We start from the raw sequence: 23,924 nt of genomic DNA on the forward strand, positions 1-23,924 counted from the left end.
GGAGAAAATTCCTTTAACAGAAAAAAAAACCCTAAGACTAAACTAAAACCCCAACACCTGCCCATGGCAGGGGTGGGACTGGATGGGCTTTAAGGTCCCTTCCAACACAGATCACTCTGTGAGTCCATGATGCCATGGGATGGCTGTGCAGGCAGGCTGGTGGAGCACAGTCCACCTCTAACCCCCCAAAACCCCAAAACGCAGAAGCACCTGAGTTATTCTGATTTTTATTTCATTGCTTCTTAGTCCACACGGTATAAAATCAGAAAAGCAAAGCAAAAAAAAAAAAGTAGAACCCCAAAAAAACCCAAAATTAACCAAAACCAGCAACAGTGTCTGGAGTCCTCAGAGGCAGCCCGGGGTCTGTGCTGGTGCCTGTTCTGTTCATGGCCAGACTCGTTGCTGACAGACAGAGGACTCACATCTCGCTCCTGTGCCAGAGCCCCATGGGCCCCAGCCAGAGCTGCTTCTGTTCCTCTGCACCACGGAGGGGAAAAAGGAATCTTGGTTATAAATGCTTTATTAAAAATAATAGTAAGAGCAAATCTAAGTACAAAAGCAGTTATAGCTCATTTATATTACACAGAATTATTTCTCATTTCTAGCTTGGTTGTTTACCTCAAGGTCGTTAACTGAATTTCCAGTGACTAAGGTTAAATGGCTTAGCAGGATAAGGAATGGTAAATAGATAGCACCATTTCATACATCTGGTATTGGGTTTCAGGGACAGGCTGGGTTGGTTTCTTTCTCAGGGCAGTTTAGCTCCACAGCAAGGACAGAGCACGTTCCAGGCTGGGAGCAGCAGTTCCCAGTGCTCGGCACAGCCCAATCCCGCAGCCCAAGCGAAGGAGGACGGCCCGGGCTGGATTGCAGCACGACCTAAGTGATTTAAAAGCCCAAGCTCCCAGCGGGTGTGGTGGCAAGGCAATGGGACTTAGGCACATAAGTCATTTAGGCACTTGGGGCAATCGAAGCCTTTGCTCCAAAATCCTTCAAACCTTTTGGAAGCGTCTCCCGTCAGATCTGGATGTGCCCTTTGGATCACAGCATGTGGCAGGAGCAGGGCCCAGCCCTCCGGCTGCGGAACCAGGTGTGACTCTGATCCACGCCAGCCTAAAACCAGTCAGGGCTGGGGGTTCTGACAGTTCAACACGGGCTGGGACAGGGCAGGAGAGTTCAGCTTAGAGAGGATTTTGCATGAGAGAAAAATCACTGCGCTCTTGTTACACTGTTAGGAGTGAGAGTTCCTTAGGCACTTGCTTTAGGCTTTAAAACAGCGCATGGTCAACAAAAGCTAACAAGACTATGTACATATATGTAAAAAGTGTTATAAATAGGTTTTTTAAACCATAGATACTATATACATCTTCAATTAACAAGGAACCCTTTGAGTGTTTCCTCTGGGGGTTGGTTGGGTTGGGTTTGGTTTGGTTTGGATGGGAGGGTTTATTCCTTTTTTTTTGTTTGTTTGTTTTTTTTTTGGTTTTTTGTTTTTTTGGTTAATTTTCTTTTCCGTTTTCTCGTCTATTCTCCCCCGCCTCCGTCTCCTCCGAGGACGTCACAAGTGCCCCTGTCACGCTAGGCCCCGTCCCGCGGCGTCACTCGCGCTTCCGTAGGATGACGTAGATGATGCCGCTGGCCAGGGCCAGGGGGAAGGCCAGCCACGCCAGGATGTAGGCGAAGCCGTAGGAAGTGTTTTCCGAGGCTTGGTGCCAGTCCGTGTGCCTCACTGTGAAGATGGCAGCGCCACTCATCACACACAGCCCTGCAGGGAAGCACAGGGAGCGCGTTAGTGAGGCCACGCATGGACATTCCCTGCTGGGAACCCGGAGTCACGCGGGACAACACCCAACACCAGCACGGGAACTGGTTTTGTTATTGCCCCTTTGGATCCTGGCTCCTGCAAATCTGGGAGTCTCCTGATGTGGGGAGGGGATGCTGTGGGCTCTGGTGTGGCTGGAGGCGAGCAGGGATATCTCTGCCGTGCTCAGCAAGCACAGCCAGAGGCTCTGGAGCAGACAAAGCTGCAGCATCGCCTGGGCTAACCCATCCCTCAGGCAGCCCCAGCTCAGGGCTGCTGCTCCAGACCAATCCCGCTCCCCTGGTGCCCTCCTTAAAACCCTGGCCTGAGCCGCCTCCCTGTGGTGCTGCAAGAGGTCAGACCTGGGCTTTCAAAGCAAGAACGTTTCTGTATCACCTCTCCAGGACATAAACCCCACAAACACAGCTGGGCCTGAGGATGCTCTGGCTGTGACCCTCCCATCCTGCACAGCTGCACCAGGAACTCAACTGCAAACCCCATTCCCAGCAAACCCTGTTCCTTAAAACCCAGCTCCCTGCAAACCCTTTCATGCCCACGGCCCATTCCTCTTCCCTGGCTTCTGGCACCCCCTGACCAGCCAGGGCCTGTGCAGGTCCCAGGGGTGTCCCAGGGGCCAGGCCCAGCCCCGGTGGGCAGTGTTTAAGCTTCCTTACAAACCCCCCATGAGGGGTGGGCACCGCCCGGGGCTCACACAAAGCCAGCTCTATTCCTGCCCCAAACAAGCTCTTTTAGTCAATCCCAGCAGTTTTATTATACAGTCGTGGGGCTGTTGTTGGAGCCGAGTTCCAAATCCCCTGCCCAGACCTCAGGACCACCTACATCTCAGCACCGTGATATTTGAGCTGTAATTCCACTTGACACTGCTCCTTTTGTTCGGGGAAAGTGCACAAGTGGGAATTCGCTTCATTAGGGCGCCGCTGGAGCAGTTTCCATTCTCCAAGCACGGGAGCCAACTCCCACTGCCCAGCCCATGCACAGAGAGCACAGCCATTGTCTGGGGGACAGGGGACAGGCGTGTGGCCGCCAAGTCACCTACAGAGCGCGAGATACAGCGGCGATTGTCCGCAGCAGGAACGCGGCCGGCCAGAGGCGACGGCTGCGACCGCACTTCTGGGGCACTGCCCTGCTCCGGGCCCGGAGAAAAGGGAGGGAGGCCCAGCTGCAGCCAGCTGCCAGCACTGCTGCGAGCAATAATGCATCCCCCTGTGCAGCCTGGCTTTGGGAACACGCTCCAGTCTTGCTTCAGCAGGTCAGGAGGGCAAATGCTTCCCGACATTTGTTCCCAGGGTTTGTTCCTGCTGGAACTGCCCCAGCCCTGCAGAGGAACCTGGCTGGGGCTGTGCAAGCTCCAGGGCAGCTCTCCAAGCCAGGTGTTTGCAAACAGCTGTGGGATGTGGGCAGGCACAGCCCTCGAGGCTGAGCCTGCCCTCTGCACCCACAGGGCAGCAGCTCTGGGGTGAGAGCGGTGGGAGAGAAGGGATAAAAGGGATGATGAGAGGGAGAGAGGGATGCAAAAGTTGGGTCAGACCCCGAGAGGCCCAAAGCAACCATGGTCTCTGCCATGCTGGGCTATGAGGAGTTACCCATGGATATGATGGACCCACCAAGGATGGAGTGGAGCCTTTGAAAGCCTTTTGATGCCCTTGATCCCACCAGGACAAGTCCAGCCAGGCTTTGGGGGTGATTCCAAGCTGTGTGGAGGAGGTGCTGGGGATGATCCTGCCTGACTGCTGCACCACAGACCAAAGTGGCCTCACACTTCTCTTCCTGCCCTTCCTCCACTCCCTGGTGTCCCTGAGCTGCACCTGCAGTGGGGACCAGCCCCTGCCCTCCTCCCTGGCTCTCAGGGCAGCACTGCCCAGCTCTGCCACCCATCAGAGCCCAGTGCTCCTGCCCTGGCTTCCCACGAGCAGCTGCAAGGAGCCCAGAACAGGCTCAGCTCCTGTGACCAAAGCTGTCCTGCCTCCAGGTGGGATCTCCTGGCAGTGCTGGCACAGCCATGTCCTGTTCCTACCAACAACCCCGAGATTTAGGGTCACAAAGATCAAAACTGACCTGAGCCTCCTCCTCCAGGCCTGGCCAGGGAGAACAGCAAGGATGGCCAATAGTGCCCACCTCTGCATGGTCCTCCTGGATCCAGACCTCTGCCTACAGGTCCCCCTGGCCACAGGGAAGCTTGATGGGATGAGGACACTTTTTCTGTCCTTCACACTGGCTGGACATGGCTTTGACCCACAGCTCAGGCCCAACAAGGAAAGAGTCTGTGGGTCTGTGGTCTGACCCTGCATCCCCTCAGGACACCCAGCATGGACAGAGGGCCGCAATCCCATTTTCTCTTCCTCTGACAATAAGGTTTCACCAGAATCACTCAGGAGACAGAAGCCTTCTGCTCCCAGGTCTATTAGAGAGCTCTCAGGCAGGTAACTGCATTATTAATGCCCATTTCCCCTCCTTGGCTCCATGGCTCTAATGGGTTTCCATACATCTCTCTTTCCAGAGATGGTGAACTGATCTGAACTCCACCTGCACTGTGGCTGAGCAGATCCACTCCTCATGGATCTCATGCCAATAAAGGTTAGCTCTGGACTTCTCCAAGGTTTGGGAAGGTCACTTGCTTAAAGGGTGCCCAGAAAGTTTGTCTAAACTCAGTGAATGAGTTGTTCCACTGAGAAAGTGGCAGGACCTCAGGTGGCTTCTAGTTTAACATCTAAAGCTCTAGGAAAGAATCAGACTCCTTCCCAGACACTCTGTCCTAATGCAGCCAGGACCCTGAAGCACAATTACAATTTTTAGCCTGAACGCTTGAAAATCCTCTCCACTGGTTTCATACATGGAAACATAAGCAGAGCCAGGGGCTTTACAGCATCAGTACTTGGGGAACTGCAGCGTAGGGCATGAACTGTGGCTCCCTTCCAGCACTGAGTTCTCAAAGAGTTCAAAATAGTAGCTGGCAGTCCAAGTCAGCGCTCACCCTGCAGCTCCAGGGCTCTTTGCTCATGGGGAAAGCACCAGGCCCCCTCATGGCACGTTTATAAATAATCACCGAGTCCTCTTTTGCCAAAACAGGATCGTCACGACTTTCCCCACCCCGCCAGCAGCTGTGGAAGCCTCACCCAGCCTGGTGAAGGTGGGTCCCAGAGCCAGCACAGCACCCTGGACACCCAACATCCCACCCCGAGCCCTGGGGAACAGGCAGAGCTCTCGTTCCAGCAGCCCCTGTGATGTGCTGCCCCCAGCTCTGCCCCAGTGGCTCTGGCACCCTCTCCCTCCAGAACCTCCCTGGCTGGGGCAGAAACCCTCGTGCACCTTTCCCTGTGCAAGGGCAGAAGAGCCTGGGTGCACAGTGGCCCAGGGGCTGGATCCCATCCCAGGCATGTGAGACCTCAACCCCCCGAATTACTCATCCCCCTTCCCTTCCCTTTGCCGGCAGCAGCTCCACGGCCCTCCTGATGTGCCCCAGAAGCTGCTCATTCCCTCCAGCCCCTGCCCCTGCCTGGCAGCCTGGCCCCAGGTGACAGTGCCACCCCTCAGCCCCACTCACCCGCGAGGATCTGGAAGACTCCGGTGATGTAGAACCTGCCGCCCTTGGTGAGCGTGAAGAGCTGGCAGAAGAACAGGAACAGGGACAGGACGCTGAAGATGACGGAGAGGATCATCATGGCTTGGACAGACTGCAGCCATTCTGGGGACAGACAGACAGACAGACACCTCAGTGTGGGCACCGTGGAGCCCCTGCTGTGCCCATGGCCTTGCCGCCAGCCCTGGGCCACCACCCCACCCTGGCTCCCACGGGGTTTGGGAGCAGCTGGCGACACATCCAGGGCTGCCCCAGCTGCTGGGATCCCCGGCGTGGGCACGGTGCTCCCGGGATTTCGGGTGCCCTGTGGATGCCGTGTGCACGGAGCAGCTGCTGGAATAGGATGGATCACAGGGCTGGGCTCTGCCTCGGGAGCATCGACCGTAAAACAGAGCGGAGACATCAACCCCGACCTGCAAAACCCAGACAGAGCCTCTCCCCAGCTCCGTGCCCGGCCCTGGCTGTTCAGCTGCGCTGCAAACACCAAAGCCATGTGCAGCAAGTTCTGGGACACCGCGCTGGCCGAGCTCCGAGGGCAAATAAACACACAGGGAACGAAAACACCCTCTGCCCCTGCAGAGTTGAACCTTTTGGAAGAGCCTTCTCCAGCTGCTAAACGCAGCTGCGTCCCAGAGCAGACCAGTTAAACCAGCCCCTGTGTGAGTCACTGCTCAGCTATTTCCAGGCTTAGTGGGTGTGTAACTCCCCACGTAAATAAATAAATAAATAAACAAGCAAAATGCCATGAGCTGCTGCAGCTTGAAGAAAGAGGCAGTGCTCGCAAATACCTCTGCCTGCCCCTTTCCTTATAAAGTCTGAAATCAAAATGCAGGTTTGCAGCTTCCTTGAGAGGTTTTTGAGGACGCAACATCAATTAATTCACCATGAAAGGCAGACAGGACTCAATACAGGTAAACTGAGGCACAGACCACCCAGTGAAAGGCAGAAAAATCAGGCTTGGGGCTGGATCCTCGGATGGGATTGGGCAGCACTGAAGCCTCGGGCTCAGCCCCATGTTCCTGCCACAGTTCTACTCCCAGCGATTGCCCTCAGAATCGGCTTCCTGCAGCAAATGGCTGAAATGGAGCAAAACTTCCACATGAAGCCGCCCTTCAGCTCAGCCACCTCCGACCTTGGGGCAGCAAACGAGGCCTTTGGGACTGTCCAGGGCAGCCTCTGCTCCAGGGAAGGGACCACATGTCCCCACTCCATCCCTGCGAGCTGCACTCAGGGCAGGGAGGGCGGAGTTTGGACCGGAGAGTGAGGCACAGCCTTCAGCTGGGATGGCCGTGGTCGTCCATGGGCACTCCCAGCGCATCCACGGCTGCAGGGAACAGCCTGTGCCGCTCAGTCACGTCTGGTGCGTTTGACTTTGGACCAGGATTTCTACCCCTTGTCTTTGCCTCTGGATGTTCAGGCACTGGAGCAGACGCAGTCCCAGCTCCCAAAGCTCTGGAACCACCAGAGCAGCCCCTGCTCCTCACAGCCAGCCTGCTCCTTCCCCTCCCCGTCACACTTCCCATTCCAAGCTTCTCCCCAGCATCAGGGAGCTGCTGCCCTTCCCTCACTCCAGTGTGCCGGCTTCCCCTGCACCAGCTGCTGCCATTCCTTAGGAAGGAGCAGCTATTGCTGCTCCCAGGAAATCCCAGTGTGCATTTCACTGCAACGTGCACACAAAATGTCCAAGATATTTCCCCTATCTCAGGTAGCCAGGCAGGGAAAGCCCCCCTGCCCCAGCCCCACCTGCCCCTTCAGCTCTGGCCGTGATGCAGCAGCGGGAAATGGGATGAGGCAGCTCCAGCGCCACTAAAATCATCACAAATCCTTGCTCAGATCAGACCAGAGATGTGGTTGGAGGATGTGCAGCTGCTGAACTGCATCTCTTTCCCTTCCTCAGCACAGACAGGGCTTCCCTCCCAGCTCTGGGAAGCTGAGCCCTCCTCTCACCCAAGCCCCAAAGCTGTGTCCAGCTCCATGCACCAGCTGAGCCAAAGTCAAGCCCTGCAGTTTCATCCAGGACCCAGAAAGCCAAGCCTTTTGTGACTGCAAAGGCCGCGGGATCCGGCCCAAGAGGAGCCCTTTCTGCTGGGAGGTGGATGCTGCCACTGCCGGTTATTTTAGGAGAAGGCTGTCTAGACGGAAAGCCGAGCTGAGCTGAGCTGAGCTGCCCTTTAATTGCATCCGCCTCCCCTGCCTGGTTTTTGGTTCTGAATGCAAATGATTTATAGGGGCTTTGCAAAATCCCATTGTCATAAAGAGCCGTGTCAGAGGAAGAGAAAGGCAGCACAGGGGGGGGAGCCGACTGTGGCCGGAGGGTTTCGGCAGCCGGCCTGGGAGCAGGGAAATCAGGAGATGATCCCACAGACCAGAGCTCTGAGCCCGCTCACATCCAGCCCGTTGCTGACTTTTGCTGGCCTCCTTTGTGAAAACAAAGGGCAGGATCCCAGCCCAGGAGTGAGACACAAGAGAGCGAGTTCCAGAACTCCATTAACTCCAAGCCAGCTGCCCACAGACTTCAGCTGTAGTAGGACAGCTGATTGCCTTTAAAACATTTAAAATCACCCCTATAACTGCAGGTAGGGTTTTTACCTCCTCAGCCCCACATGCCTTTAACCCCCTTGCTGTTAGTGCTGTGTCCAGCCCTTAGGATTTCAAAAGCACAGTGAGTTTCCCGGAGGGAAGCCGGGCTGGAGCTGCAGCCGGGCTGTCAGCACTGTTTAGTCCCAGGCTGTTATTTGTGGTTTCCCCTGGGCAGTGAGCTGGTGATCCCATTTTTCCCCTGCATCTCTTCAGCTCTGTGTTTATATCTTTGTTCTTCAGGAGGAAGAAGGAAAGGAAACAGCGTGGATAGGGCAGATAACACCCTGCATGCCGCTTCCGGAGATGAGCTGGCAGGAGTGGGTTTAGAGCCCTTTCAGGCAGGCACAGACAAAAAGCAAGAAGTTTTTACAAAACAAATTTGAAATTTCCCCTTAAGTTCTGCAAGCCCTGATGTGCTCACAGCACTGCTTAAAGAGCAGGGAAAAGGCTTCAGCCCTGGGATGATGAAGACGGTATTTCACTGCCCTAAAATCCAGCATGAAAGAAAGAAACTCAGGAGCAGAAATTGGAACTCAGAGCAGAAATTGCAGTTGAATCTCCCAGAGAGACAGCAGCCAAGCCAGCCCCTTCCAGCAGAGCCCCAGGCCTGCTGCAGGGAGGTTTTATGCCCAGACAGGACTGACAGGGCAGGGAAAAAGGTGCTCTTGGCCAGGAGCAGAGGCCTGAAAGGAGAGGCATTGCCTCCCCAGGGTTTAATTCACACCCCCCACATCCTCTTTGGACACAGCCAAGGAGAAAAAACAAAGTGCAAACTGAAGACACTTATCTGAGCACTCAGCTCATCCCCTGCTGGAAGACATCCCTAAATTAGTGCTGTGCATTAAAAATCCTGCTGTGCTGGGATCTGCAGCTGATGGGAACGTTTTGCAGGTGGAGTTTTCCCTTTGCCAAGTGTGTGCACTCTGTACATTCAAAAAGCAACCACTTCTGCAGGAGAAAACATCCATTAAGGAGGTAACTGTGGCATATAATACAGACAAAGCTGGAAGGAGGGGAAATTCATGCCCACGACTGTAAAACCTGCTGCTTCCATGCTGGAAGGTAAATCTCGGCAGGGTCAGGAACAGCACAGGCACAAAGGTACCAGCCCAGGGCTGCCAGGAAAAGCCACATTTTCTGAGCAGGGTTTTTCCAGAGCAGACCCTCAGGTGTCAAGGCCTGACCAAGAACCTGAGCCCAGCTCACATCCTCTGCTCTGAAGCGGCCAGGCCACAGCAAAGCGCTGGGACTTGCAGGGGTTTTGGCATTCAAACACCCCAGAGAGGGTTGGAAAGGGGGGAACTGGAGATGCAGAAACAGCAGCTCAGCTGCAGCACTCTCTGGGCTGCGCTTCGGACAGAGGCCCCTCAGAACTGCCAAGGTCAGAGCAGCTCAGGTGCCTGTGGTGCTGCTCTGCACAGCCCGGATCCCCCCACTGCCCCTGACAGCCCCAGGGCTGCAGGGAACCCCTCTCCTGTGGGGACAACTTCCTCGCAGTCTGCCCAGCTGAGGCACTGCCCTGTCCCAGGGAAAATCCAGGGAAAACCCAGCTCCATTGCAGCTTTCTCCTGCTGTGGCCCAACCTCCCACCAGCACCGAGTCAGACATTCCAGAGGTATTCCTGGAAATCCCACTGGGAATTCCCTCCTTTTCCTCTTGGCTCTCCTCCCTTTCCTTCTCCTTGAAGCTCCATCCAAGAAGTCCATGAGGCCAGGACATCCAGAGCTGCCACACTCCGACATCCCATCGGAGCTCACATCCCGCAGAGGCCACTCCTGAGGCAGCAGAAAGCTGCTGGCACCATGGAAAACTCCTTCCAACAGCTCCACAAAGCTCAAGGGAGCTCCTTTCCCAGACCCCTGGCGGGTCTCTGGCTCGGGCTCTGACCTCCCGCCGGCCTGTGTTGAGGTGGCAGATCCATCATTCCATGCCCAGATCCTCCCAAGGACGCCAGTACCAGCTCCCAGTGATTTCCAGTCCAGGCAGCAGGAGCAGGGAGCAGTGGTGCCTTGGCCCACAGACCTGGTGCAGGGTCACTCAGCCTGCACCCACAGGGACATCGGAGAGTCTCATCAAGGCCAAAAGAACGTTGGTTGAAGGATTTTCCAGCACCGCACTCTGCAGGGGACTCCCCCACCCTTTCTTCTGGTTTGACAGTCATCGTTTGCCCACACGTTGCCTTCTTCCTCCCATTCCTCTGTGGGCCAGAGCACAAATATGGCAGGGAAAGTTGTCTGACCTCACCTTTCACAGAAAAATTGGGAGCCAAAGACACCTGGACCATCTAAGAAAAAAACAGCACCAGTTCCCGACCTCCCCTTATCAGATGCTCTTTGTAAGAAGAACAAGCAATAATAAAAAAATGGTTTTAAGCAGAGGAAATCCCTTTCCTATTGAAGGCAAGAAAGTTATGGGACAAACTGCTCTGAAATATAAAATATTCTCTTGGAATAGGAGATTTTTAGATGTTAGGAATAAATTCTTTACTCAGAGGGTGGGCAGGCCCTGGCACAGGGTGCCCAGAGCAGCTGGGGCTGCCCCTGGATCCCTGGCAGTGCCCAAGGCCAGGCTGGACACTGGGGCTGGAGCAGCCTGGGACAGTGGGAGGTGTCCCTGCCCATGGCAGGGGTGGCACTGGATGGGCTTTGGGGTCTTTCCCAACCAGGCAGAAAAGTCTTCTTGCCTGCATAAAACATTCAGTGCCGGAAAGAAAAGGCCTTTTTTGGTGGAAAAAATATCCCTGTCTGGAAATTTGGGATGGAATCTCCTTGAAGGCACTTGCTGGGCCCAGCCACGTGCCCCGAGCTGGCCGTGGGGCCACACAGCCGGCACTGGCACACGGCCCTGCCGACCCACAGTCCCGGGATTCAGAGCTGAATTCCTGAGATAAGTCTTTTCCAGGAATGTCTGACAGCGCAAACGAAGCAAAGATTGCAACATTTTTTCCATAGTTCTCGGCCTCTTGAAGAAAAAAGCATTATCTAACAGCAAATGCGAAAATCACAGCAACAAGCAGGCGGTTGTACACGGACAAGGAGTGGGAATGTGCCCTCGGCTCCCGCCGGGATGGATCGGCCCTCGCACACACCCAGGGGCTGAGCCCTGCCAAGAGGAATTCAGGAGGTGGGAGCTCAGTCCCCACCGAGGCCAAGCTGTACCCAGGGTCTGCTGATGTCCCGGGAATCCTCACCTGGGCAGTGCCGAGCTCAGCCCTGGCACTGCTTTGCTGCCTGGTCCCTCCCCGTGGGATGCTCTGTAGGGTGAGGAGCCCAGCCCAGAACCTGCCCCAGTGTGCAACGAAAGCAAATCCTGCTGGCAGCTGGAGTTAAAAGTTCTGCTTCTCCTTGGGCATCCACAGCAAGGTCACCTGAGCAAAGGGTCCCTGTGTGACAGGACGGGGAGGCTCAGCTGGCACCAAGGGGGCATCACAGCACCAGCACCCCCAAAGTCCCCATCCATGAGGAACGCAGGTGACCCAGCACCATCTAATTCCCAAATTCCACTTACTGAGTCCCACTGCTTTTTGAAAAGAGAAGAAGAAATAACCACACCCCAGAGGTCACGGTGAGGGCCAGAGCAAAACTTCCCCTGCATAAAGACTGAAAATTCTGTCAAAATTCCCAATGAGCATTCCTTGCTCTTTCCCCAGAGCACCTTGGCACTCCAGGATTAACCATTCAGCACCACCCTTGGCACAGGGATATGAATTTTTATGGCTGTCTGGAGCCCACTGCAGCACAGCCTCTGCTCTGGGAGCTGTAACCGAGGCTGGTTTGTGCTGTTTGTACGGGACCGTTCCTAATTTTGAAAATAAGCAAATTCCTGGGAAAGGGCTGTGAGGATGAGGCAGAAGAGAAGCGTGAGCCTCGAGGTGGCTCTGCCACAGCATCCTTGCCCCATGACCTCACTACTGCCCCAAAGAGTGGCCGACAGCAGCTCCCTGCAGTGGTGACAGGGCAGGGAGGGAGCAGGACCCGCTGGAAAGGAGACCATGTGGCATTTTTGTTGTTTGTACGAACAGACCTTAAAAGCCTTATGTAAGCTCAGGAAATACCCTTTGATTTTGTGTTCCTACAGCAGTGGAGGGCTCTGCACCCTGTATCCAGGGTCCCACAAGAGGAAGACAGGTCCTCAGCAGCACCACTCCTACAGGGTGGATGGGGCACAAGCTTTTGTCCAAGCAAAACCCCTTCTCCTGGTGCCAGAGCAGAGCCTTGCATGAGTGAGAGCTGTTTAAGCCCTGAGCATGATGAATTTCCACTCGAAGAGCAGCTCACTGGGACACTTTATCCTGGAATCCCAGAATGGTTTGGGTTGGAAGGGACCTTAAAGATCATCTCACTCCACCCACCTGCCATGGGCAGGGACCCCGTCCACTGGATCAGGGCTATCAACCCAGCTCAGCTGCTCAGCTGCATTCTTAACATTTTCATCTTGACCATAGTCCCTTTAGTGATGAAAACCCAGCACTGGAGTGGCTCCAGCAGCTCTGGGAACAGGCACTGGACACTCCCACACGCTCAGGACCAGCAGGTGTGCGGGAAACCACCCAGCCACAGTGTGGACAAGCCTCTCTCAGCACTGACGGCCCCGACAGAACCCCCTGTAAACATCCAGAAAAAGCGGTGCAGGTTTGAAAAGCAAAAGATTTGGGGAGGCTTTAGAGCCCTCGGCTCTGGGACTCCTGGGAGCAAGCGCTGCCTTTCATTGCAAAGCGGAGGCTCAGCAGTTTCGGAGCTCGCATGACTGGCCCCGAAGCGGGGCTGCCTACGCTGCAATAGCCAGCCCAGCCAACTGCTGATGAGGGACACGGCTCCAGAAGGCTCCCGGCCTGGGATGGGATCCAGCCGCTTCCCGGCTGGCCCGGACACCACCAGGCGTCAGCAGAGACTAGCGCTGGGAGCCCCACTCGCAGCGAACCGAGCCCGGGTGCAGGCGGGGACGCAGCGGGGAAGGCGAGGGACGGAGCGGCGGCATCGCCTCCCCGCGTGGGCAACGCGAGTGGTCTGCTCCCGAGGCTGGGGATTCTGCTCGGAATCGCCAAAAGCCCTCTCACAGTCTCCCTCCACTGAGGGACCCTCCGGAAGCATTTAATGCTCCCGGGGTGACTGTCCCCCTCACCAGGGCCACTTGGCACCGGTGCGCTCCTCGCCAGGCCCGCCTTTCCGGCACAGGGTGACTGTCCCAGTGACAGCGGCGTGAGTGACACTGGGAGAATCTGGTGTGACCCGCGGGTCACACCGGGAGAATCAGGAAAGCACAAACCAGGCTAACAAAACAAACGCTGGCCACAGCACCGCTGGCACCAGCTCTCTCTTCTAGGGAAACTGAGGCACGGGCTTGCCCAACTTTCTGAGCACGCATTTTGTGCTCCTGGTGCCACTGGTCACCCTGGGAACTGCGTGTCACCGTGTCTCAGCACGCCCCCCTCCCCTTCTGACCTCGGCAAACAGCTCAGGGTTGATGCACCCAGTGTGACATCAGCCTTGCCCCAGCTCGGTCCCGCGGTGCCTGTTCAGCCCCCAGGTGTGCAGGCGCCACGGGATGAAGAGCCCGAGCACTCAGCACATCCCTACGGTGCTCCACAGCAAACCCCAGGGCTGTGCCCGAAAACTCAGCCTGTCCCAGCAGCAAAACGCAGGACAGATTTCTAGGTAGGGGACAAGTGTCCTCTGGAGACAGAGCGTCCCCAGGGCCCCGTGGGCATCTTTCAGACCCCTCACAAGCAGAGCGAGAAGGAGCTGTGACAAAAAAAGCCCCTCAGCTCCCAGCAGGGTGACAGGCGCCCAGCGGCCCTGCCCCAAGAACCACCTCGTGTTTGTACATCCAACTGGAAAAACGTGCTAAAAACAGGAGATCCCCCCAAAAGGGCTCGAGCCGTCACCTCCAGTGCAGTGAGGGTGTCACCCTGCCCTGGCGCTGCCAGGAGCTGCCCCTCAGCCCGAGGGCAGCCGGGCAGAGCGGTGGGCAGCGGCTCTGGCTCTCCTGCTAAGCCCCATCACAACTTCAGGGAGCGGGAGGGGAGGGGGGAGCAATCCCCCACTGCCGGGCCAGCCCCGTGTGCCCGCACCGGGACACAGCTGAGCCGTGCTCCTCCCGCTGGCGACAGAGCAGAGGAGGCGAGGGGATGGGGCGGGAGGGAACAGCTCCGGGGATGCAGGAAAATCCAAGAAGGAATCACGAATAACCCACAGAGGCAAATCCCCCTCGATTCCATAGGTCCGGGAGCAGAACACAAGCGGCGTGCGGGCGCAGCCCTGGTCCCGGGGGCACTCACCGTTGGTGGAGGACGCCAGGCAGCGGAAAACGCTTCCGGAGCTGCAGTTCTGCCACAGGTCTGCCGTGTGCTCGCCGTTCACCAGCCATTGCTGCGGGACAGACACAGCCCGTGAGCGGGGCCCGGGGAGGAGCAGCCACCCGTGTCCGTGTCCGTGTCCGTGTCCGTGTCCGTGTCCCTGTCCCTGCCCGTGTCCGTGTCCGTGTCCGTGTCCGTGTCCCTGTCCGTGTCCCTGTCCCTGTCCGTGTCCGTGTCCCTGCCCGTGTCCGTGTCCGTGTCCGTGTCCCTGTCCCTGTCCGTGTCCGTGTCCGTGTCCGTGTCCCCCCCAGGCTGCGGCCCCGAGCAGCCCCAGCCCCGCACGTGCCTGCCCGGCCGGGCGCTCCCAGGGACGCTCTTTTCTCCTTAGAGAGGGGCTTGGAAAGCGAATCCCGAGATTTGCTTTTAGCCGCGTTCGCCCCAACGGCACGAAAACAGAAGCTCTTTATGCTCTTTAAACACGGAGCGAGTCCCGCGGGGCCGCGCTTCCCTCCCCTCGCCGGCCTCGCCCGCTGCCTGGCCGGGACATTTGAATGCTTCCACGTGATTCCTAACGGCTCGGAAGATTTTTGTAACGTTTTCCACTACTGTGATCACCAAAAAAAAAAAAAAAAAAGAAAAAGAAAAAGAAAAAGAACACCCCCCCCCAAAAAAAAAAAAAAACCAAAAAAACCCAAAAAAAACAACAACCGGGAAAGAAGCCCCTGGTGAAGCAAGCTTGGAAGTCACCAGCTCCACAGAAGAGCTGCCTTAAAGCCAACTCAAACCTCTCCCGAGCAGCTGACGTGTTCACTGGGCTGCAGCCCCAGGACAGTGCTGGGAAGCCTCTGTGCTGCATCCAGCCCTCGGGCTTGCCACTGCTCACAAAGATTCCGCCTTGGAAGGTGGGTTAGGAAAAAGAGGCTGTGCCTTATTCCCTGCCCCAAGGGAGGAGAGCTGGGGAGCAGAACTGCTGTGCTGAGGGGTCAGTGCCCAGCCAGCCCCGTTTCGAAGGGCTTTGCTCAGACCGGCTGTTCTGGTCCTGTGCCTGAAGCCCATTAGCAGGTGGAGCTCCTTATGAAAGGGGAGAGCAGCATCACCCCAAAGGAGCGGATTTTGGGTGCTCCGAGGCTGCTCCTTGATGTGAACCAGCCCGGGGAGGATGAGGAGATGGTTTCCAACAGCCCTTGTGTCTCTGTACCAGCGGGGAAGCCCTGAGCACCCAGCAGAGCACACAGCCACGCATCCCACCAGGTTCACCTGACAGCACAAACTCCCAGATTCCAAAATCCCACTGTTAGTGAAGCCAGCAACCAGCCAATTAAAGCTTCCTGCTAAAAGCCAGGCTGTAAAAACAGCCAGAAATAAAAATAACACCTTCTGCTCTCGCCACGCCATGTCCCTGCCCCGGGGAACCCCGGAGCGGGGGAAAGCCGTACTCACACTAACGATGGTGGAGACGAAGAGCAGCACCAGCACGGTGACGTGGAGCACGATGATCCCCAGCAGCAGCAGCAGCATCTTGGCGGTGGTGAAGGGCAGAGCTGCAGCGGGACAGGGATGATGCTGAGTGTGTGTGTCTGTCTGTCCGTGCGTCTGCCCGGGGGCAGCAGGAACGCTCCGCTCCGCCCCGCCCGGCTCGGGGGATGCTGCTGGGGCAGTGCCCTGCACCCGGGCTCTTGTTCCTCGGGCCCCGCCGACGGAGAGGGATCCGAGCCCTCTGCCCGCTCCCCGATATCCCCCGGGGGTCTCCCGAGCCTGTTCCCCCTCTCCCACAGAGGGGGCTCCTCCCAGTCCCCTCCCCGGGGAGCTTCAAAGGGGGGGCGGTTCCCCAAGGAGGCTCCCCCAGCCCCTCTCCCCGAGGGGTTCCGATCCCCTCTCCCAAGGGAATGTGCTCCTCGCCCCCGCCCCCGGCGGGAGGGCTCGATCCCGGAGCATCGCACCCGAGGGACTGCCCCGGACCGACTCCGCAGGGAAAGGAGGGCGGGGGTCCCTTGTCCACCCACCCATGGGACCAGTGCGGGTGATTCTGTCAGCCCCCACCCCAGGGGGAATTTTCCCGGGCTCATCTGCTCTGGCGACCCCCGCGAAGAGGGCAGGGGGCGGGGAGGAGGGGGCGTCAACCCCTGCCCCTTTCAGCCCACCGGGCTCCCTTGGCCCCTCTTCCCCGGGGGTGCCCTCAGCCCCTCTTCCCTTGGCTCCCCTGGCAGAGGCTCTCCTGGACCCTCTCCCGAGTTGGGGGGACTTTCCCCAGCCCATCTCCCCCGTCGGTGAAGAGGGGAGGGGGCTGCCCTGGCCCCTCTCCCTAGAGAACCCTCAGAGCGGTGTCTCCAGCCCGTGTCCGCTCAGTGGGGCCAGGCCGGTCCGTACTCACATCGCGGCGGAGCGGAGCGCGCTGGCGGCGGAGCGGGCGCGGAGCGGAGCGGGCGGCGGCGCTGTCAAGTTTCCCCTTTAACCGGGGCCACCGCCCCGTTTGCGTCTGCGGCACGGGGAGGGCTCAGCAGGCGCCCGCCGCCCTCCTATAAACGGGACAGCGCCCGGCCCGGCCCCGGCCCCGCCGCCTCCCCCCGGGACACGGCCAGGAGCCGCTCCCTGCCCCGGCCACCGCACGGCCGCTCCCGCCCGGCGGCGAGGAGATTTGAGGGGGGACAAGAGACGGCCCCTCCCGTTCTCCTGAGCCCCCGCTGCCCAGGCAGCCGTGGAGGAGGGCGGGGGAGAGGTGGCCGTGCAGCCCCCCGTGGGTGCGGGGTGTCCCTGAGCGTGGGCGCTGCAGCCCCGGGGTGTCCGAGCAGGACCGGCCGGTGCCCGGAGAGGGCAGAGCTCCCCACGTCGGGGGTCCCCTCACCCCGGCCCAGCGGTTTGTGCAGCCCTGGACAGGATCCGAGGCACAGGATTTGGGAAATGAGCATCTGGCTGAGCTGAAGGGATTCTAGCGCTTGGAGTCGATCTTTTAGCGCTTGAGAGCCAAATTAGGTGGAACTGAGCAACTTTTCACTAGATGTAGCATGCGATTTTCCAGAGCTCGGGAGGACACTCAGAGAGTTAGGGCTGTTCTGCTGGAGAAGGCTCTGGGGAGAGCTCAGAGCCCTTCCACTGCCTAAAACGGCTCCAGGAGAGCTGGAGAGGGACTTGGGGCAAGGGTCTGGATTGACAGGACACGGGGAATGGCTTCCCACTGCCAGAGGGCAGGGATAGACGGGATATTGGGAGAAATTCTTCTCTGTGAGGGTGCCAGGCCCTGGCACAGGGTGCCCAGAGCAGCTGGGGCTGCCCCTAGATCCCTGGCAGTGTCCAAGGCCAGGCTGGACATTGGGGCTTGGAGCAGCCTGGGATAGTGCCCATTCTGGGATCTCTGATGCAGGTGCTCGGGAAGGAAGGGGTGGCTGCACTGCCACCCTCGCTCATTCCTCGAGCACAGCCAATCTGTTCAAACACCCCCCCACCCCCCCAGAGCCCACCCCCGGCTCCCAAATAATCCCGCCAGGAGCCCTGCACACTCCTGGGAGTGCTGAGCATTAACACCAATCCCCATCACCTCCCCTCTCCACGCACCAGCTCCAGACTCGTCCCGCACTGTTGCACAAACGAGGGAATTCGGCATCCAGCCACCGGGATTGTAAATCTTGGGAGAAAGGAGGTCGGGAAGCGTGCTTGGCGCCTCTCTCCTGGCAAGCAAAGGCGTGTTCCTGCAGCACGGGCTCCTCACACTCACGTAAGGGGTCCCGGCACAGACATCGGCCAGAGAGCGGGAGGGGAGCTGAGAGCACCCGGGGGGGGGGGAGGGGGTCGGGGGAGAGAGGCCAGCGGCTAAAACGAGATTCCAAAGGATGCAATTTCCCCTCCCCTCCAAAAAATCCCGCCGATTCCTCTGCTGCTACCGTCCCTCTGCACCCTGTGGCGCCCGTCAGTGCCAGGACTGCAAAGCCCAGAGGACTGAAACATCTGCGCCACCATCGGAACATTCCTGGTTAATGCGGCTGACTGGGGCTGTCCTGCCCCGTGGGCCGGGTGCCTGAAGGAGCCCCCACGCTCGGGGCTGAGAGAGAAAGGTCTTGCCCCAAGGGCTGCCATCCAGGCTCTGGCAGAGAGCATTCTCTGGTTTGGATTTGCAGGTCTGAGATCTGGGCTGCTGTTCCCGGATAAAATATCCAACCTGGAGCACAGCGGGATGCACAGTGGGGGAAGGCACTGGGACGTGTGGGGGTCACAGACAGCTCCCGAGCTCCTCCGGGAGTGTGGGACAGCAAAACCGCCCCGGCTCCGGCTCTGAATAAGGTGCCAAAAGCAGCTTTTTAAGCACGGGAGAAATACCTGAAACTCAAACGAGGGAAAAGAGCAGTGTGTGGGTAACAAAGGCTATTTTGGCTGAGAGCCGTGGATTGGAAACGGTGGAGAAAGCCCACAGAGGAGAGCACATCACTCCCCTGCTGCTTGGACACTTCTTTGGGAAACCGAGCAGGGTTTGGGACAAACATCAGCTGAGCACGAGCTGTGACAGAGCTCGGGTGCCGGGGCGGGGGCAAAGCTCCTCTCCGCGCCTTCTGTCAGCCGGAGATGCTGGAGGGAGCCTGGCCAGGGGCGAGAGGAGGCGAGGAAGCGAGGGTGGTCACAGCAGAGCCCTCGGGGGTTTGCTGGAGAGACGACGTCACACCCAAGGACGGGCTGAGGCTCTCCCGGTGCTCCCGGGGCTCGGGAGCTGCCCCCGCTCAGGCTCGGGGTGAGGGGGCTGGCAGTGCCACCCCGCCCGAATCAAAGCAGGCGCCACAATAAATTGGAAAAATGTTTTGCGTACGAACAAGATTCGCCACAGGCTGTGCTGGGAATACTGGAAGATTGACGAGTTGTATAAACCCTGGGTAAAAAATGTGGATTTCTCACTTTGGATCTATTCCATGGGGCTACTTTCAATATGATGCTTCAGCTTGAAATTCTAGACTAAAATGATGAGAATTCAGGAAAGAAAGTGGGGTTTCTATCAATTTACGGGGCTCAGATGCTAATCTGACAAGGCAGGGGTGGATTGAAAGGGATCTCAGGCTCATTTAACTGTGTGGCATCAATGAAGCAGCACATCGAGGCTCTGCTCGTCCCTGTCCTCGGGCCAGGTGAACGAAACCCCTCTTAAGACAAACCTTTCCCAACTACACCAAAAGATAACATTTCCTCTCTATGTCTTTGTGAAGATGAACATTTTTAACCCCACATTTTGCTCTCTCATCACAATTTTAGGGACTCGCTTCCTGTTCCCTACCCTGGTGATTAAGGCCATTAGCGAGGAGGGTTTGAAATGCAAAGGGCAGGGGCCGAAATCTGCGCTGCCATCAGCAAACCCCTCCTGCCGTTCACTGGGGGCTGGGAAGGGAACTGGGCGGGGAAAATCCTGTTTTCAAACAACTGTGCCACTAAGAAAAAGAGGAGGGCGGGATATGGTTTGACTGCACTTTGTGGAGGATCCATGGTGCTCCCTCAAAGGAGACACATGCAGATATACAGATATGTATAGATAGATAGATAGATTTGTAAATATAGAAATACATTTGCACCGCTGGGATGGGTATCAGAAAAAATGTTTCAACCGGAAAGAAATGGAAGGGGAGACTTTATATTGAGCAGACTTCAATAACAAAAGGTCTAATATATCTTGGAAGCATTGACTTGTTTTTCCCGATTTGTTTTCTGCCAGTGCAAGAAGAAATTATAGAACACTTTAGTCCTGTCTGCATTCATGCCCCCAAACCAACTTCATCCAACTTTTCACTTTCCACTCCAAGCCAGTTGTCAGCACTGATAGAGCCAGGCTGAAATCGCTGGAGAAAATCCCACTGACTTCAGGGAAACCAAAATTTACCCACTGACCCCCAAACCCTCAAAAAATCAACTGAGCTTCCCAGCTGGGACTCTGAACATCCTCAGATCCTTCCTGAGCGGCTGGTTCGTGCTCATCTCCTGCCAGCACAGAACAGACCCTACAGAGGACACAGGTCTAAACCAGCTTTGAGCCACATTTTTGCCCAAACTAATGAGTTTTACACTTTTGGCTCCAGCAGTGCCAGGTCTGGCCCCTTTTTCAGTCCCCCCAGGGTCCCTGGAGTGGCCACTGCCGCTCTGAGGGTGCGGATGCTCCGTGCCCTGCGGATCCCTGCTCAGGGACACAGCGGATGCTGTGCGGGCTCCAAGAGCAACGGGAACAAGAGCATGTGAAACGAATCCATTGGGGGATATTAAATCCAGGGACAGCCCTGTCAGCTCAGGAAGTCCTTGGGATACTAAGTGCTGGAAGCTGGGAAAGTGGACTGGGAGAATCTCACAGAGTTCCTGCCGCCTTCTGGTGCTTTTATCTCAGCATCTCCCATTGGCTCTGGCAGAGGCTGCACCAGAGGCTGCACTTTGCTCTGAGCCAGCACAAGCATTTCTGTGATCCTACACTGCCCAAATTTTCCTTTAGCATTTTGCCAAAGTTTTCTCCCTTTTTTTCCATAATAGCAATGAGTTTAGGGTTGGTTTTTTTCTGACTGCTGATGCTGTTTGGGGAATTCTCTCTCCCTTGAGCACAATAATCTGCCCTAGTTATGCAATACATTGTTAACATGGGTTTTGGCAAGCTTTGACTTCGCCCAAATTCATGTCAAACCCTTCCAGGACATTCAATGATTTTTGTTTTCTTAAACAACAGAACCTCCTGTCTGAGAAGTGTCTTGCTAGCCCTGCCTGGAGTGTTCACCTGGATCCAGGACTGACACAAAGCAACAGCGTCCTGGGTTTATTAATTTATTGTCTTTCTTCCAGTCAGTAAACAATTAATTTACACACCCAGCTCTGCAGCAGTGATGCAAAAGGAATGATGCAAAAGGGTGGGAAGATGGCTCTAAGATGCAAAGGAATTTCCACAAACTTCCTCAGCAACTTGGCTGAGAGAGGCAGCAATAAACCAGCAATAAATAGCAATAAAAGCAGACACGTCGTTCCTCAGAGTGGAGAAAGGAGGCATCCCATCCGTGCAGAAAGGTGGATGATGGGCCTGGGCTGTGATTTAGAAGTGACCTCTGAAAGGAAATCATTTAATGGCACGGCAGCAAAGGCATCCCAGCCATCAGCAGGAGGAGGCCGGGCTGTTGTTTCATCTCCTGGAATGCATCAAAGGCTGCTCAAATCCCAAACAGAGCCCTGTGGGGATTAAATGGAGCAGCTTCACTCAGCAGCAGCTCTGTCATGGAAAGCAAATCCATCCCCGTGCAGGAGACCTGGCCAAGAGCCACGTGTTCATTGCAATTGCACCCAAAGCCTGTCCCTGGAGACCCATTTTAGAGGAGTTTGTGCAGGGTGGGCTCCCCTCAGGGGAAGCAAGGGACTCACTCTGAAGCACACATGGGATGCCCTGAGCAAAGTGTCTGGGGGCAGCTGGGGATATCAGCTGCCAGAAGTAACATCAGTACTGACAACTTATGGAAAACTGGCGTGGAGAGAACGAAACCCCAGAGGGACCTGGGAATTCTCTAACGTCTGGGAAATTGCTGCAGGAAAGTGGAAAGTATTTGTGAAAGAAATTAGAGGAGCTGAAACTGAAATTCCTCTGGTCACGGCTCGAAGAGAGGAAAGAAACTCTTTGGCAGAGTTGTGGAAAGGAGCATTGAGAGGGCAGGACAGCAAGAGAAAATGGAGCTGGGTAATTGCAGCACCACATAAATGCTGGCAATCAGGAGAAAGCCCTAAAGGAGCTGGGCCAGTGGGAAAGATCAGTGTTTGGGGAGCTCTGAAAGCAAAACTGGAGAAAAGTGGAGACTGATCGTGGTGTGCCCTCACTGTAAAACAGAGCCCAGATATTTTTGACGTGACTCAAAACCAAAGGTGGAAGTGAAACGAAGGCAAAGCTGTCGCTGGTGCCAGGACTTGGCTCCGGGTACTCAAAGGCTGGAGCTTTTCAGGAAGGGGCTGTGGGTGCCACTGCTGCCCCACCTCAGCTGGGGACAAACTCATGGAGCCCAAAAACCTGAAAACATCTGGAGAGGGGCTGCAGAGAAGCGGAGCAGCCAAAATCACCAGGGGCTGGGGAAGGCTTCGGGAAAGGAGCACAGGCAGAGAACAGCCCAGAGCAGCCCGAGGGGGCCCTTTGGGGGGCAGGGAAGTGCAGAAAGGGAAGGTGTGATCAGCTGGGCAGCTTTTCCTGCTCACAGTTGTCCCTTTCCTTGGAAAGGGTGGCTGCTGTCTCTGACAGACTCCGGCCCCAAGACACACAAAGCAGAGGAAATCTATTTTTAGTCTCGACAGAAGTGCTAGTAAAGAAAAAAAAGGTTAGAAAGAAATTGTTTCCTGTTTAGGGCTGGTGCTGGGATGGAGATCCTGCCAAGACGCTGAGGACGGAGGGGGGAGGACAGAGGGGTCTGTGGGATGAGGAGGAGTCACCCCGGGATGGGGACAAGGAAAGGTGCTCCCAGCTCCTGAGAGCCCCCACGCTGGGCTGGTGGTCCCTGCCCTGGATTCCTGAGAGAGGGGGAGGGACTCGAGCTTCTGCTCCTTTGGGATTCCTGGTGCTCTCCGGCTTTAGGCTGAGCTTGACTGCTGGGGTTAAAAGACTTAAGAAACGTGTGAGTCTAAGGAGGGAAACTGCAAAATTACTTTCACACTCAGTCTCAGATCGATTGAAGACTTATCCCTCTGAAAATTCCAATACTTGGTAAAATTAGTCAGATTTACAGCAAGAGAAGGTTCCCTGGAAGCCAGAGGGGCTTAAACACTGATTAATCTCTTTATCTTCAAAGTGCTTTGGTGCTCCCACCAACAAACCACACGTGAGAAGTTTAATTAGGAAGCCAAAATTAAACCCACAGCATTTTCTTAATGAACTTTCTTCAAGTCAAATCTACTTCCTCTTTTTAAGACCCCAGCACTGACATTTCTGATGGCATTTAACTTTTTTCAAAAGCAAGACAATTATCATTAGAAATCTGCTTAAAATGCACATTTTTCTATTTTAGGAACAGCACAAACTGCAACTTTTTCCAGGACAGTTTGTGTGTCTTCTACTGCACCATTAAAAGTCCATCATGCATGTCAGCAGTTCATTATTCTGACAAGTGGCTTTACTTCCCCTTGTGCCTTTTCCACATCACACACACTCCAAAGGAGGAAGATGCGACAGTTTTTCTCCTGAAAACACAGACTGGAAAGGCAGGGATGGGTCCCCGTGGGTGGATTTGGTGACATACAGGATATTTTCAGCTCCTTCCTGGCACACAGTGAAAGAGAAAATACCAAGGAAAAAAATTATCCTGGTAACCCAACAAACAAAACGCTCATTTAATTTCTGCCCGGAGTTTACATCAGGAAATGACATCCAAACACGTTTGTGAAATTGCAACAATGTATTGGCAAAGAAGCTGAGGGAAAGTGGGAAGGTGTCCCGCCGTCGGTGCAGCGCGCTCAGGTGAGTCCTGCGGAGACGTACCCCAGGATCTGCACGGTGCTGGGATAGCTCTTGCGCATCCCCATGCAGCGCTCCTGGTCGATGAACAGGGAGTTGTTCTTGACCACCAGGTCGTGCTCCAGGACGCCCTTGGAGCGCACCAGCATCTGCAGCATGTCCTCGGAGGCCCGCAGGCACTGGTGCAGGTTCCGCAGTGTCTCGTTGATCTCGTTGACCTCTTGGACAAGGCTGG

The 23,924-nt window shown here is 56.2% G+C and overlaps 2 protein-coding genes across 2 annotated transcripts in view; both read right to left on the reverse strand.

Moving 5' to 3' along the window:
• Positions 1-211: 211 nt before the first annotated feature.
• Positions 212-16,734, reverse strand: PMP22 (peripheral myelin protein 22). The gene is made up of 5 exons (XM_082294328.1): positions 16,646-16,734; positions 15,715-15,815; positions 14,257-14,347; positions 5,364-5,504; positions 212-1,765 (listed from the first exon to the last, which is right to left on the reverse strand). The coding sequence occupies exons 2-5, from the start codon at positions 15,790-15,792 to the stop codon at positions 1,599-1,601; spliced, it is 477 nt and encodes a 158-aa protein (XP_082150454.1). The 5' UTR covers positions 15,793-15,815; positions 16,646-16,734; the 3' UTR covers positions 212-1,598.
• Positions 16,735-23,688: 6,954 nt separating this feature from the next.
• Positions 23,689-23,924, reverse strand: part of TEKT3 (tektin 3) — a gene marked incomplete at both ends in the record, with an annotated part of 49,855 nt that continues 49,619 nt past the window's right edge. The window contains one exon of the mRNA XM_082294187.1: positions 23,689-23,920. Coding sequence (XP_082150313.1) covers positions 23,689-23,920 — 232 coding nt within the window. The remainder of the gene's footprint in view (positions 23,921-23,924) is intronic.

The sequence above is a fragment of the Coloeus monedula genome (assembly GCF_965178545.1).
Source record: "Coloeus monedula genome assembly, chromosome: 19".
NCBI lineage: Eukaryota > Metazoa > Chordata > Aves > Passeriformes > Corvidae > Coloeus > Coloeus monedula.

Excerpts from the sequence above, each read along its gene's own strand:
- PMP22 (XM_082294328.1), bottom strand. The coding sequence starts at position 15,792 with ATGCTGCTGCTGCTGCTGGGGATCATCGTGCTCCACGTCACCGTGCTG. Across the intron at positions 14,348-15,714 it reads TCGTCTCCACCATCGTTAGT|CAATGGCTGGTGAACGGCGA; the intron begins GTGAGTACGGCT and ends TCTGTCCCGCAG. Across the intron at positions 1,766-5,363 it reads AGTCTTCCAGATCCTCGCGG|GGCTGTGTGTGATGAGTGGC; the intron begins GTGAGTGGGGCT and ends GCTTCCCTGCAG.